Source organism: Ctenopharyngodon idella, chromosome 1 (assembly GCF_019924925.1).
Source record: "Ctenopharyngodon idella isolate HZGC_01 chromosome 1, HZGC01, whole genome shotgun sequence".
Classification (NCBI taxonomy): domain Eukaryota; kingdom Metazoa; phylum Chordata; class Actinopteri; order Cypriniformes; family Xenocyprididae; genus Ctenopharyngodon; species Ctenopharyngodon idella.
Genome location: NC_067220.1, coordinates 42,134,055 through 42,150,552, shown reverse-complemented (window position 1 = coordinate 42,150,552; position 16,498 = coordinate 42,134,055). Strand labels below are relative to the sequence as shown.

The 16,498-nt window shown below is 36.6% G+C and overlaps 1 protein-coding gene across 3 annotated transcripts in view; it reads left to right on the top strand.

The window, feature by feature from the left end:
- Window positions 1-16,498, top strand: part of pkd1a (polycystic kidney disease 1a) — an 84,785-nt gene that overhangs the window by 31,145 nt on the left and 37,142 nt on the right. For all 3 annotated transcript variants that reach the window (XM_051909569.1, XM_051909560.1, XM_051909579.1), the window contains 8 exons: window positions 2,903-3,117; window positions 5,082-5,203; window positions 6,817-6,961; window positions 9,988-10,259; window positions 12,831-13,595; window positions 14,426-14,557; window positions 14,648-14,823; window positions 16,170-16,285. In XM_051909569.1, coding sequence (XP_051765529.1) covers window positions 2,903-3,117; window positions 5,082-5,203; window positions 6,817-6,961; window positions 9,988-10,259; window positions 12,831-13,595; window positions 14,426-14,557; window positions 14,648-14,823; window positions 16,170-16,285 — 1,943 coding nt within the window. The remainder of the gene's footprint in view (window positions 1-2,902; window positions 3,118-5,081; window positions 5,204-6,816; window positions 6,962-9,987; window positions 10,260-12,830; window positions 13,596-14,425; window positions 14,558-14,647; window positions 14,824-16,169; window positions 16,286-16,498) is intronic.

Here is a 16,498-nt window from a genome sequence, read left to right as displayed (position 1 = left end):
ACTGTAAATCCTGGTTTGTTTTCGGAGTTCATGTTCATGAGATAATCAGTATTTATTACTTTTGCTTGGACAGAAATTCTGACCACCGAGTCTAAACACGCATTATGTTTCTTTGATCAATTCAAGACAAGTCACGTTTATTTATATAGCGCTTTATACAACAGATCGTTTTAAAGCAGCTTCACAGTCATAAACAGGAAGATAACAGTGTTAATTTTGCAAAGTTCATCAATTATGAAATTATTGTATTGTCTAAATCTGGAATGAGCTGCAGCTCTGCTCCAAGCCAGTTTTATATCATGATTTCAAATTCACAGGCTCGTAAACATCATATTAACAAATAGCTTATTTGGACGTGATTGGTCTAAATGGATAGTCCGTTCTGGTGAATATCATTGTTATTATTCATCAGCAGTACGGAGACTAAATTGCAGTCACTATTCGCAATCACAACTTAATTATGAGCGATTTGCTTCCTCCAGTTTCTTTAATTGACTCCTAAAACTCAGGAAACAATTTCCCCACTGGTAATGATGGCCTTGCGGAGGTGTTCATATGTGCTAATCTTGTTGAAACGATCATCCTGACATGACTGGAGGGCAGCATTAACTCTGATGTGATCTTATGCTGATCAATCAACCCTTACACTGCTGCTTTCTTTGCCATCACACTTTAGTCTTAAACATATAATTCTGATATTATTCTGTTTCTAAATATGTAATAATCTAGAGTTTTTTTAATTTTTATTTTTTATTTGATGATTTGAATCATTCATTTATTTAATTATTTATTATAAAGTATAAAAAATATTTTTGATTATTTATTTATTTATTTATTTATTTATTTATTATTTGTCCATTTTAAATCAAGGGTTTGGAAGGTAAAGCATCATCAGGTGTCAAACACACTTGTTTCTCCCACACTAGTGTTTATAAGCATCCCAGGATGCACCTGATGTTGATTGATTCATTTCCAAAGTGAGAAAAACTGAAATCTAGAAAAAGAAAAGATCAAATATAAGAGAGTTTTCATTTGTTTTGCTCACTGCATCATTCCTATACAGTCATGCAGCTTTTTCATGACTTTAATATTATTATAAAATGTCTAAGGTTAAAAAAAATTAGTTATAAGTAGTGTCCAAACTCTTGACTGTGTGTGTGTGTGAATTTCTTCTTCAGCGATAGAATGTTTACAGGTGTGAAAAAAAAACACACACACACACACACACACACACACACACACACACACACACACACACACACACTGTGGTGTTAAACATCTGCTGAAACACAGCTGTGGAAATACGTTACACTCTAGGAGGAAGGAGACGCCAGTTATGTGTGTTTATGTGTGTTTATCTATGCGAGTGTGTGTGTGTGTGTGTGTGTTTCCTGTCTTCTGTTCCACACCCATCATTAATTTGAGGGCAGAGCTTCCACTGACCAGAGTGAGAGAGACAGAACTGCAGACAGACACAACGAGTGTTGGAGGAAGTGTGTTTTCTATCTCTTTAACCTGCTCCAGATGGACCACATACCTCCAAATCACACACACACGGTCTTATGTAAGAACACATAAGCGAACAGACCACTTTTTATTGTTCCTTTTCTGGCGGAAAGAGTAGTGTTTTTTTTTTGGTCCCTCCTCATTTTTTTCTTTTTTGTTTGTAGTTTTCACAGATGTGAGACATTGGCTCAAGCCAGTATAATCGTGTGTGTGTGTGTGTGTGTGTGTGTGTGTGTATGTGTGGCGTAATTGGCCTGTCAAAGGCTGTGGCGTCACTACCGCCGGTCCGGGCGGGACAGTCGCACTGGGACCCGTGATGACCAAACCCTCCCTCTTCATCTAGGAATGCAGTTGTCACACAGTTAAATAATTGCTATAACAGCAGCATGCCTTACTGTTCATTACTCAAACTGATCAATCTACATGGTGTTTATTAATCTTTGTAAGATTACACAAACATAAATTATGTATTAGTCTATTAAGCTGAACATCTTACTCTAAAACAGTATTATTTATATACTATTTTAGTTTTATTAATATTTTGAAATAGCTTTTATTTGTAAAGCGTATTTGTATCTTATAATGTATATATTGTGTTTGTGTTATATTAATTATATTAATCATTCATTTTAATTGTTTATCATATTTCTAATTATATCTAATATTTTTATATTTTATTTTATTCATACTTTATTTCAATAAAGAAAAGTGTTTCTAATAGTTGTAGTTTTAGTTAATGGTAATAACCTTGCTCTAAAATGCATAAAAATATTAAAATGACTAATTGCAAATTAGTTTATCAGTTGGATTTATCAAATTATCCAATACATTTTTGCTGGAATTCTTAGAAAATATAATTGAGCCGTTGTTGTACGCATGATGTTATTCTGTGATTTTTGCACCGTGGCTCGTTCGGTTCTGGTTTCCATCACTGTTTTTATGTCTTGTTTGAAGGCAAATGAAACTTCAAAATGATCAACATCCCGTCGGGTTCAATAACGCGTCATCAAGACGCACATTCCCCTCGGCTGATGCTTTATTAGGGTTATTGAAGCTCTGAACTCGCTATGCATAAAACATTCAGAGCGCATTCGCCTCGCATTAGTGTATCGTGTGCGTTTGCTTCCAACGGGAAGATTGTAGGAAAGAAAAATCACAGATGACATCTCTTTAAAATCTCAGTCGCTACTCCTGGTTGGTAATGAGATTATATGTAGAGCAAAAGCAGTAGTTCAGCCGGGAGTGATAATTCTGTCATCATTTATTCATGTCTTTCTGAATCTGTGGAAAAAAAATTTTTTGTTCTCTTTTTTTAAATTAGCTTTTTCTTTTAGGCCCAGAAACATCTCATATTGGAACTCATTTGTGATGATGTCTGTGTTTCTGTGTGTTGCAGTGAGCGTGGTGTGTGGTTGGGTTTGAGCGATCAATATTCTCCGCGAGTCCTGCGCTGGGTGGATGGTTCTGAGGTCCAGGCAGGGGAGGAAGGCACGAGGGACCGGGCCACTCTACAGCCTGGAAAGGTGTGCGTGTCACTGGACAGCAGCGGCCAGCCCAGCTCGCACCCCTGCACTGCCAAACGAGCTTTTGTCTGCCAATTCACACGCCAAGGTAAACGTCCCCATAGTAACACACACACCTCTGGATCGCATGAAGTCTGCAGCTGAATCCCAGTTTGTATACTGTCCTCACAGTATAGTACAGAAATAGTCACACTTGTGAGAAATAAAGTCGCACTAGTGAGAAATAATGTCACACTTGTGAGAAATAGTTGCACTAGTGAGAAATAAAGTCACACTTGTGAGAAATAAAGTCGCACTTCTGAGAAATAAAGTCGCAATTGTGAGAAATAAAGTCCCCCTTTGCTAGAAAAAAATCACAATTGTGAGAAAGTCATATTTGTGAGAAATAGTTGCACTAGTGAGAAATAGTCACACTTGTGAGAAATAGTCACACTTGTGAGAAATAAAGTCGCGCTTGTGAGAAATAAATAGTCACACTTGTGAGAAATAGTTGCACTAGTGAGAAATAAAGTCAGTTGTGAGAAATAGTTGCACTAGTGAGAAATAAAGTCACAGTTGTGAGAAATAAAGCCACACTTGTAAGAAATATTCGCACTTGTGAGAAATAAAGTCGCACTTGTGAGAAATAAAGTCACACTTGTGAGAAATAAAGTCACACTTGTGAGGAATAAAGTCATACTTGTGAGAAATAAAGTCACACTCGTGAGAAATAAAGTCGCACTCATGAGAAATAAAGTCGCACTAGTGAGAAATAAAGACGCACTTTTGAGAAATAAAGTCACACTTGTGATAAAGTCACAATTTTGAGAAAAAAATCATATTTGTGAGAAATAGTTGCACTTGTGAGAAATAAATAAAGTTGCACTTGTGAGAAATAAATAAAGTTGCACTTGTGAGAAATAAAGTCGCACTAGTGAGAAATAAATAAAGTCACACTTTTGAGAAATAAAGTCATACTTGTGAGAAATAAAGTTGCACTTGTGAGAAATAAATAAAGTTGCACTTGTGAGAAATAAAGTCGCACTAGTGAGAAATAAATAAAGTCACACTTTTGAGAAATAAAGTCATACTTGTGAGAAATAGTCGCACTAGTGAGAAATAGTTGCAGTAGTGAGAAATAAAGTTGCACTTGTGAGAAATAGTTGCACTAGTGAGAAATAAAGTCATACTTGTGAGAAATAAAGTTGCACTTGTGAGAAATAAATAAAGTTGCACTTGTGAGAAATAAAGTCATACTTGTGAGAAATAAAGTCACACTTTTGAGAAATAAAGTCATACTTGTGAGAAATAGTCGCACTAGTGAGAAATAGTTGCAGTAGTGAGAAATAAAGTTGCACTTGTGAAAAATAGTTGCAGAAGTGAGAAATAAAGTCATACTTGTGAGAAATAGTCGCACTAGTGAGAAATAGTTGCAGTAGTGAGAAATAAAGTTGCACTTGTGAGAAATAAAGTCACACTTGTGAGTGACTGTAGTGTATAGCAGAAGTGTGTGCATTGGCATGCAACTTACGTTTTCACTGAGCAAGTAAAAAATAAACTATAAAACCAGTTGTTGAAAATCCAATCAAATTCAATTCTTAAGTTCCTAAATAACAAGGTCACTAATCAATGAAGTACACTCTTGAATTGAAGCAGCAGAGATATTGTGTCACGGCACACAGTTTGCACTCAGAGCATGTCGTATGAGCTTCAGTTGAGCTTAACTCACTCATTATCCTCTCAAGCTTCTGTTTTTGCCCGAGTGATGTTCAGCTTTTTTCTTTTCATTATTCAAAATAAGATGTATTGAACACCTCATAGAATCATGATGCATGGAAAGATGAAAACACGCACACCAACTCAAACAGCAGTTAAACTGCTCAAGCTGATTCAGTCAGTAACACTGCAGGCAGGCGTGTTTGTGTGCTCAGCTCTACCTTACTGACAAAACGTATTCATTTGATTAACAAGTGCTGATAGGACAGACGTGTTTAGAGTCTGAATGTACACAAGACACTCTTTTCAGTTGAATTTGCAGCCCTGGTAAGCTAAACGTCAATGTTTTCTCTGCAGTGCGTGTTCCTGATGCAGGTGTCTATACGGTGGGCACTGCTGTGTTTAATACCCACAGTCCTCTGAGGAGCCCCACAGCGTCACACACATCTGTGCCCAACACACCCGCCAAGAGCGTAGAGGTAAACACTCACACACACACACCTCCACCAGAACTAGTATAGGTTTTTGTATTTGTATTTTCACTAGGAAAAATTCTGGGCATTCAGTCAAATTGAAAAATCTCTAGTTTTTCTTGTGATGTTGTGAGAACCCTATTTGTGTATTGTTTGTATATTTTTTGTTTTTCTTTGTTTGTATAAACGTATTTATTTATTTTAATTTATGTATTTTTATTAATTAACATGTATTAATAAATTGTAATTACAGTATTTGTATATTTTGTTGTAAAATACAATAAAAAGTAATTATAAATTAATAAATAGTTATTAATAGATTAATAATTATGCATAAACAATATATTATAAATTATAAATAAATATTATAAATAATTATTATAAACAAATAAATATTATAATAAATTATAAATGAAGAAATCTAGAAATCTAGGCATTTAATAAAATTGAAACATCTTATATAGTTTTTATTGTAAAGCTGTATGAAGCTGTATTGTTTGTATCTTTTGTTGTAAAATACAATAAATAAATAAATAATTATACAATAAATAAATATAAACTTATGTATTTAATTTAATTTATTTTTATTTATTTATGTATTTTAATTAATTAACGTATTAATAAATTATAATATATACAAACTTATTTATTTAATTTAATTTGTTTTTTATTTATTTATGTATTTTAATAACATGTATTAATAAATTATAATTATAGTGTTTGTATATTTTGTTGTAAAATACAAAAAATAAATAATTCTAAATTAATAAATAATCATTAATAGATTAATAATTATGCATAAACAATATTATAAATCATAAATAAATATTATAAATAGTTATAAATAAAAAATACAATAAATTATAATTAAAGAAAATCTAGGCATTTAATAAAATTTAAAAATGTTATATAGTTTTTATTGTAATGCTGTATGAAGCCTATTTGTGTATTGTTTGTATCTTTTGTTGTAACATACAAAAAATAAATAATTATATAAGAATAAATAAATAAATATAAATTAATTAATAATCAGTACATAAATAATTATGAATAAATAAACAAATTTAAGCAAACAAGCAAAACTTTATTATAATAATAAATACTCTTTAGCAGGGAAAAGCATCTTTGTACTCATAATTAATGAAATTAATGAAAGCTTTGACTTGACGGATGTGACATCATGTGAAAACTTCCAAAATGGCATGTGGTTTAATTGTAAAAATGCATCATATTACACACATTACCGTTGTACTGTATGTGTCCTATTATTTTAGCCAATGGAACCTGTTGCGCCGTAATTCTTCAATATTTTACAAGAAAAGATAAAGGTGAATGAGTTCAGTGCAGTATTTCACTTCCATCTATAATAAATCTGCACATCCAGTTAGAGTAGGTGCTATTAGTGTTGCCCTAGAAACGAGTCATATGTGAGATTTGACTCTGAGTGGTTGTGTTTGATTTGTAAAGGCACATTAACACTGCAGTATGTGCCGAGAGTGAACTATAAACGGTGACATTTGAAGTCATTTGCTGTTACTCATAAATCCGTCCAGTATTGACTGAAAATATGAACCTAAATCTCTTGGTGATGTTGTGTTGTTTGCCTGTGTGTGTTGCAGCTGTTGCTGTTCCCTGGACTGAGTTTCGTGAATGCAGGACGTCTGTCGTCTGTGGAGCTGATCACACAGTCTCTGAGCGCAAACACTCAGCTGCGCGTTCAGGTGTACCGACCGCACTGCCAGAGATTCACACGCACGCTGCCAGGTGAGACACACACACACACACACACACACACACACACACACACACACACACACACACACACACACACACACACACACACACACACACACACACACACACACACACACACACACAACTGTTCAAAAGGTTGGGGTTTGGAAAGTTTTTTTCTTGGTTTTGAAAGAGTCTCTTCTGCTCACCAAGGCTGCATTTATGTGACCAAAAATACAGTAGAAACAGTAATATTGTGAAATATTATTACGACTTAAAATATATTTATATTTCTGAATATTCTTTCTATTCATATTCAGATTTAGCATTCTTGTGAGGACGAACTCTAGTGAAGTTCATCACACTCGTGTACGTTGACCTGTGTAGTTTCTCTATCGGTCTCTCTCACTCTTCCAGCCCTCTGAAACAGAACTAGATTCATATTCATAAACTTCATTAATCTGGAGATATTCCAAAAACACAAATCTGGTAAGTGTGAGGATGAGAGCTGGAAAGGGAGTGTAGTTACAGAGAGAGAGGCTGTTCTGCTGGTCTGACTGATAAGAAGCAGCGCAGAGAGAGTCATCAAGGTCACTTTCTACAGCGCGGCCACCCTCCTGTCTGAGCCGTTACCCAGAAGCCTCTGCTGCTTCCTTCTGATCAATACAACATGAGCAGAGACAGAAGAATGACACGCATCAATCGATCCAACGCCAAGAGATGAGCGGCAGAAGAAAAGAGCAAACTTCACGATAACAGTGACAGGAGAGAGAGAGATTATTATTAATATTTATTTATTTACATGTGGCACTAGCAACAGCAAGATTGGTTATTGATCCGTTGTTTTATCATCCATCCATCCATTGTTCCATTTATCCATCCACCCTTCATCCATCCATCCATCGCTCTATTTATCCGTCATCCATCCATCCATCCTTCTTTCCATCATCCATCATCCATAGTTCCATTCATTCATCCATTCATCCATCACTCCATTCATCCATCCATCCATCATCCATCCATCCATCGTTCCATCCATCCATTGTTCTATCATCCATCCATCGTTCCATCCAACCATCGTTCTATTCATCCATCCTTCTATCCATCCATCCATCATTCCATCCATCCATCGTTCTATCCATCCATTGTTCTATCATCATCCATCCATTGTTCCATCTATCCATCCATCGCTCTATTTATCCATCCATCCATCCATCCATCGTTCCATCCAACCATCGTTCCATTCATCCATCCATCCATCATCCATCTAGTTATCCATCCATCCATCCATCCATCCATCCTTCATCCATCCATCCATCCATTGCTCTCTTCATCCATCCATCCATCCATCCAACCATCCATTGTTCTATCATCCATCCATCCATCCATCCATCCATCCATCCAACCATCCATCCATCCAACCATCCATTCATCCAACCATTGTTCCATCCATCCATAGTTGCATTTAAATGTCTTTGTGTCTATATCATGTAGTTTGACCAGTCTTTTCTTATTCAGCGATTTCAGGTTAGCTAATAAAATACAACTGTTCATTGTTAGTTCATGTTAGCTCAGGTCCATTAAATAATATTAACAGAAACAACTTTTTAAATCTGTTGATATTTGCTATCTAATAATGTATTAGTAACAAATGGAATCTTATTGTAAAGTTTTACCGTTATCATTTACATCATAACTTGTGTCAAACGAAACATTGTGTTTAAATATTCACAACTCCTAAATAGACTTAGCTGTGTGTGAGAAAAAGAACAAAATCTATCATATGACTTTCCTTTAGGAGTCCTGACTATTTATGCACAACGTTCCCCTCGGTACATTGGCGTTATCTTCGGATGCCCATTGTCATGGTAACAGGCTTGTTTGATGACTTGGCCATTTGCCACGTGAGAACAGACTGGCAGACAGAGCACTGAAATAAACAAACAAACGAGCAAACAAATACATGCATAAGCAGCTCTGCAAGCTATTAGTAGACAAGAGTAGTTCATAATTTTACTTTTAAATGAAATCAGATGTGGAGATTGTTCTCAGCGGACCGGAGTTCGTCTTCTACCTTCAGTCAAGCTCATTTCTTTGTGTCGAATGAGTTTGCAAACCGAGCAAACTAATAAACCGCCTCCAGACACATATCGACATGCTGAACGTTCAACCCTTGATCTGCTCTTGATCAGGCTGCTTATGTGCGTGATCAGTTCACTGAAGATGTGTTTTTAGGTTTTAATAATTTAACAATGAAATATAAGATTCATTAACCATATTTTTATATTTACAGATTCACAGTGGGTTTGCTTACTCAGCAAAAAAGTTGTATTACCAATTTATTTATATCTAAAATGTATGAAGGTTTAAATGCAGCATTATGGAGTAATTATCTGTAAAGAAAACCAATCTAAGAAAATATTTGCAATGTAAATATTATATATATATATATATATATATATATATATATATATATATATATATATATATGTGTGTGTTTTTAATATATTTTCTATTAATATTTTTATAGAAAATAATAATAATAATAATAATAATAATATATTATATATTTAATAAAATATTAAAGGTTTTAGAGATTTCTTGTTAGTGCAAAAATAACTTCAGTTGAATAATAATCATTTGTGTATATTATAAAGTGTCCATGGTTCTGTGCAAAGTTAATGCATATGCTTTGGAAATGACAAAAAAAAGAAACATTTTAGAACAATATATTTGCATTATATATTTGATCAACAGTTTTAATTAAACGTATTACTGGACCTTTGTCATTGCTGGACATTGTTGATTTAAGATTATAAGAAAAGTATTGTGTACGCATATTCAAATACACATACATTTATTATGCATCTATATTTATATAATTTAATTTATTATTTATAATTTTAATTTATTATTATATGCATACAATGCATATATATATATATATATATATATAGCCAAGTAAACCTTTTAATATAGCAAATATTGCTCTGTATATGTGCATGTTTGTTTTTGTTTTTTTAAGATAAACTGATTTGTATGGACTTCTGTTCCAGGTTGTGGTGACCTCTGCGCTCCCATCACTGTGTGCCTGGATGAGTGGATCAATGACACATCTGTCCCACCAGAGTCTACATCGTGCCCCACAGGAAACCAGTACTGCCCGTACACTGAGCAGTGTCTGCCACTGTCCAGCCCGTGCCATCCTGGGGCTTGTGTTAACTGTTCTGGTGTCAATCCTCTGCCTGCGGGCACACAGTACCCCGATTACAGCCTCGTTGGGGAGGTGCTGTTCACCCTGCCGGCCGGACCCCCCTCTAACGTCCTGGTGAGTTTGACCGAATGAAAATCTGACTGAACTGCATCTAAAATCTTAACTTCTGCTTCTAAAGAATGAAAAAAATCAAAATTTGTACTCAAGAAATCTCTCCAGAACCTGAAATAGTATCTCAAAATAAAAAAAGTTAACACTTTACAATAAGGTTTTATTAGGTAACTAATTTAGTTAACATGAACAATACATGGTAATTAATACATTAACTAATGTTAAAGGTGTAATATAAGTCTCTGGTGTCCCCAGAATGTGTCTGTGAAGTTTCAGCTCAAAATACCCCACAGATCATTTATTATAGCTTGTCAAATTTGCCCTATTTGGGTGTGAGTAAAAACACGCCGTTTTTGTGTGTGTCCCTTTAAATGCAAATGAGCTTCTGCTCCCGGCCCCCTTTCCAGAAAAGGGCGGAGCTTTAACAGCTCATGCTTCGGTTGCTCGACAACAACAAAGCTGGAGAATCTCACGCAGCCAAAATGAGGATTGTCAGTAACGGTGTTCAGCCTTACATTGTTCAAACCGGAGTCGACACTGATGGAGAGACTCAGGAAGAAGTTACAACTTTTAGAATGAATCTGGACGTTTCTGAACAGTTAGTGGATAAATTTATGTATTTGCTGTGGAGTTGATTCAACTCATCAACTAGCATGAGCCGTCATGTTAATCTTTTGTGCCAATCCAGCGTTGAATTGACCGTCGTTTGTGAAGCAGTCCGGCGTAAAATGACGGCATGACAACAACACTCTACTACAACAACTCTTTCTCTTCTCTAAAGCAGCCCAACATGGCCTCACCCCCTTTGTTGCGTGTTCTCGGGGGCAGGGTTTATGTAAATTTTGGGGTTTGTGATGTCACCAACCCGGGAAAAAGTTCGTTGTAGTCCCAACCAGTCATTTGTTGCAGTCCTTAAACAGTGAATTCTGTAAAGGTAAATATCTCCCTTTGCATTGAACTTTGAGCGTCGTAACTTTGCAGATGTTGTTTATGCTCAAACAGCAACATTACACACTAACTAAAGTTAAAAAAGTGAAATCATAATCAAGGACTCCTTTAACAAATGAGATCTTATTGAAGTGTTACCTAAAATATACAAAACACATTTTATTTTGTGTAAAGATAATAAAGCCTATTTTTTTCAAGATTTTTTTAATTGCAGCCTTATTTTTGACAATTAAACCAATTTTTCTCCAAAATTCACATTATTGTAATGCAAAATTTGTAATTATTACATTAATGTTAAAAAAACTATAATAACTATAATGTTATATAACTATAGATATGCAGATATAACTATAATGTTAATGTATTTGGTCTTGGCAGACTCCGTTGCAGCTGCTGCATAAATAGACATACACGAATCCCGTAGCAGATCTAGGCAAGTGGAGCTGGGGAGGTGGAGGGGTTCAGAGAAACTCTAATAGCACGCTGTAGGACTAGCAAACACTGAACCAGACTATTCAAATGTTGAACAAGCAATCTCATTGGCTGCAGGATCAGCAGAGGCCAGTCAGCATGTGCCATGTGATAATGATGTATGTAAAGGACCGTCAGCCTGTGCCATCTAGAGTTTCATGACTGAACTAGATATTTATAATTTTACACAAGATTTCTATTTCAAATAAATGCTGTTTTTTACTTTCTATTAATCAAAGAATCTTGAATTCAAAGAATTTCTTGCATCACCGTTTCCACAAAAAATATGAAGCAGCTCAGCTGTTGTCAACATTGATAATAATCAGAAATGTTTCTTGAGCAGCAAATCAGCATATTGAATGATTTCTGAAGGATCATGTGACCCTGAAGACTGGAGTAAGTAATTCATCACAGAAATAAATTACATTTTAAAATATATATTTAAAAAGAAAATAGTTATTTTCAATTTATCTTCAAATATTTTTGATCAAATAAATGCAGCCTCAATAAACATAAGACCCCGACCCCAAACTTTTGAACAGTAGTATATAGTGTTTGTTGTGCTGTGTTCAATATATGCTGATTTTAATCTAAAAACCCTTTTGTATAAATGTATAGAACATTTGTATTAATGATCAAATTGCGGAAATCTTTGAAAATCAGTTGAAACAAATGACATAGAAAAATGAAAAAAATCATCTAAAATGGTTATAAAAATAGGCTTTGATTTCTTTTTATAATATAATATATATATTTTTTTAATATAAGATATGATTTTTTTGTTTTTTTGTTCCTTTTGATTTTTAATGTGAAATATAGACATGTTCTTATATCTGCATCTAGAACATAGAGCACAAGTCTAGCACACTTGAGCAGCCATTTATTACAGCTCTTAATGAGAGGTTGAGTGTGTGTGTGTGGGCATGAGGTCGTCTACTTCACCCTCCTTCAGTGCATTCGACCTGAACGACACGTTTGAAGGGTAAATGTGGGACGGCTCAGAGTGTCCTCACGTACTCTGGGGTCAGTTCACAGCGATCTCTGAAAATGACCCTCAGTAAAAACAAAATTGATACATTTGGAGCAGAAGCTGCATATCTTGATACAATTGGACAGATTTCATCCCCTCTCACTTTCTGCCCTGCTCTCACTCAGGTCAAGGAGGAGATAGAGGACCTGCTGGTTTCCCCTCGCGACTTCATCGCCCTGCAGCATGACGCTGGGCCGTCTGGGCTCCTCCAGTGCTCCTCCGACCCCTCCTCACCATGGAAACAGAGCGTGCTCATCCAGAACCGCTCTGATTGGTGGGATGCAAATGAGACGCTGCAAGCGGAAGCTGACGGAGGCTGGGAGGAGGGCGTGGTTTGTCAGATTAGGGTGCTGTACGTGGGGCAGAACAACACCTCGCTGCAGGGTCCCTTCCTCCGTTCTGGGCTCCCTCAGTCTGGCGACTACAGTTTGGAAGTGACGTCCAATGATAAGGACTTTCCCGTCACTGCTTCCTGTCTGATTCATGTTGTCCCACCGCTGGCGCCCACCGTGATCCATCCGACCAATCACAGCGGGACGGTGTACTTCCTACCCAATCAGACGTGGATTCTCGTCATGGTCCGCTCGCAGCACATCGCTCTGATTGAGCAGCAGGGCAGCAATGTGACCGTACCTTTTCACAGCACGTGTCCCCAGAACCTGGTGGCGAAAGTGGCCGAATGCAGAAGGCCTGGCCCGTACAATGACACCATGTACGCATGGGTCGACCTCCAGCTTGGGTCCACACCGGGACAGACCAACGTAATGCTTCATGTCAAGAGCGAAGTTACCGAAGCATCGCTGCAAATTCAGGCGAGGGTGCAAGAGCCACTCTGGGGCCTGGTTGTCCAACCGCATCCTGGTCACAGAGTTCTCATGGAGTCCATAGTGGTAAGTGACTCTCTTCTGAGAAAACCCACTTAAACCAGGTGGTTTGTTGGTTTTAGGCTGGTTTAAACTGGTTTCCCAGCACCAAAACCCGTCTAAAACCATCAAAGGAGACCAGATAACCACCTTAGGCTAGTTTAAAACATTTTTTTAGCATAACTTTACCTTCTAAACATTTATTTATTTATTTTTCTGGTTTAAACTGGTTTCCCACCCTGGCAAGTGCCCAAAACCCATCTAAAACCTTCAAAAGAGACCAGATAACAACCTTAAGCTGGTTTAAGCCATTTTGTCAGCATGACTTTACCTTTTAAACATCTACTGTTAATTTTTTTTTCTGGTTTAAACTAGTTTCCCACCCTGACAAGTGCCCAAAACCCATCAAAAATCATCAAAGGAGACCAGCTAACAACCGTAGGCTAGTTTAAAACATTTTTCAGCATGACTTTACCTTCTAAACATCTACTGTTATTTTCTGGTTTAAACTAGTTTCCCAACCTGGCAAGTGCCCAAAACCCATCTAAAACCATCAAAGGAGACCAGATAACAACCGTAGGCTAGTTTAAAACATTTTTCAGCATGACTTTACCTTGTAAACATCTGTTGTCCTTGGATTGTGTGTTGTTGTTAATATTTTAAAAACCTCCTGTCCAAGAATAGAGTATTTATTGCTTAAATTTTATGTTTGTCCATAAAAGTTGTCTGTGAGACAGAAGCTGGTCTGAAGGTTTAATGCTGTTCTATATCCACCATGTCGCTTTTGTTATGGCCCTGACCTTTCTCTTTAATAGTCATCTTATTCGCTTACCTCTTCTACTCGTCTTGTATTTCAGAGCTATGTGGCATCTGTGGAGGGAGGTACAGACCCGTCGTTCAGATGGACAGTGGATGATAAACCGTACTTCACATACTACAACAGCAATTTAAATATCATATACCAGAATGCAGCAGTTTACAAACTCACGGTGACTGGTTCTCATTTAACTCAGTGCCGTTTATATAAAGGTCACACTGATTCCATCAGCTCAACAACTGACCCATCTCTCATCTCCTAGGTAACGGCTATGAACCAGGTTAGCATGCTGACAGAACACTTCAACGTGACAGTGGACCACATGAACCCGATGACTGGCCCAACCGTCCATGGAGTCCCCAAAATCGTGCAGCAGGGTTTGTCCCTGAACCTCTCTGCATCTGTGAAGATAGACATGGCGGTGAACGTCACCTTCTGGTATGCTCTATTACAGTAAATTATTGCCTGTCATTAAGAATACATAAATAATAGCAAATAATTCTTGGATAAAGAAGTCCTAGCATTGGGATACTTTGTGATGAAATACCCAGTTGAGATCTAATCAATTCCTGATGGATAAAATCAAGTGCTTTCTTATTGAATTTCATGTTTCTCTTTGAAATATGTCACATAATGGAAGTACAATGGGTTGTGAATGCTCTCTTTGAAAACTCTCTTCTTAGACAGCTTTCTATATTCACATCTCATGACTGTTTAATGTACTCAGTCTGCACACACTCTTTTTTTTTTTTTTTTTTTAATCTTCTCCACGGCTTCCACCGCCTCGCACACTCCCAGCCTGCTCCCCTTTAATGGCACTTTTCTCTAGATTTACAGTCTGTGGTTAGCGCAAAATGCTGACAAGAATTTTCCCTTTAACACCGAGCATAGAAAGATTCCCAAACTTTCCATTCCATCCCCCAGAAGCCTGCTGCGCGCCACTGCAGATGTCTGCTTTATTTATTTATTTCATGGATTTCTCTATTTATTGTCAAAAAAAAAAAAAGTCTTTCAGACAAGTACTGTAGGGCGATTTCTTCCCGTCTCTTTTATCTTCCCTGCTCAGTATCTCTAGAGTTCAGCCCGCCGCTTGTTCAGTCAGTCGTGATACCTGATTCTCCTTTGGGTTCCACTTCCATAGAGAAGGTGGGGATAAGATGGAGTGAGAGATGAAGGTGTATAGCTGGGAGCTAAGCTGATGATTCAACAGCAGCTCCACCTCTCCCTCCCGCAGCGATGAGTCAGACATCCAGATTTGCAAGACAGTGCTTTTATTCTCTGCAGCTAAAAATATCTTCAAAACAGACCTGCCACCTTGCTCTTACACATTCCCGAGGCACCAGAAGAGATTAAAAGTTGTCTTTTCCCCCATCCTTTAGTCCCCTTTTTATACTGCAATAACTTTCTTTAAAGCCAACATAAAACCCGAGTTGACTTTCTTAATACATGTTCCTGGTCTTATTGTGCACAGTGTGTCATTATTCGAAAAAACAACCTGTAACTTTTTTTCAACTCCTCCCCAAACACTGTCCAGTCAATTCCCTATTGATAAAATCAAGTACTGTTTTTTTTTTTTTTTCTTATTGAAAAGCTTGTCACATTACATAAGTAAAGTGGGTTTCCGGTTTCATGTTGACTTTAAGATTTGGTAGGTTGACAGTGTAACATTCCCAAAGACTAAAACACTTTACATTGTGAGAAACTGATTTAAGTGAAAATGATGCATGTAATCAGGCATGCAGTCTGTTTGTGATGTGATGTTTTGATGGTTTTATGGGTCACAGGTGGTGGTTTGGAGATGGAGGAAACCGCACACATCAGTTTAAGCCCCCTTACGATAACTCCTCTAATAACCAGGTGGTGATTCGTGATGATGTGGAATACATTTATGCACAGCCAGGTAAAAAAAAAAGACTCCAAATCTTGGTAAAACTTTATTTTACAGTGCCGTAGTTACACGTTACTACATGTACTTACTATAGTAATAACAGTAAATTATGCATAATTACAAGTAACTAACCCTAAACCAAACCCTAACTGTAACTCTATAGTGAGTGCATGTAGTTAATTTGAGTACTTATTTGAGTAATTACAGCACTGTAAAATAAAGTGT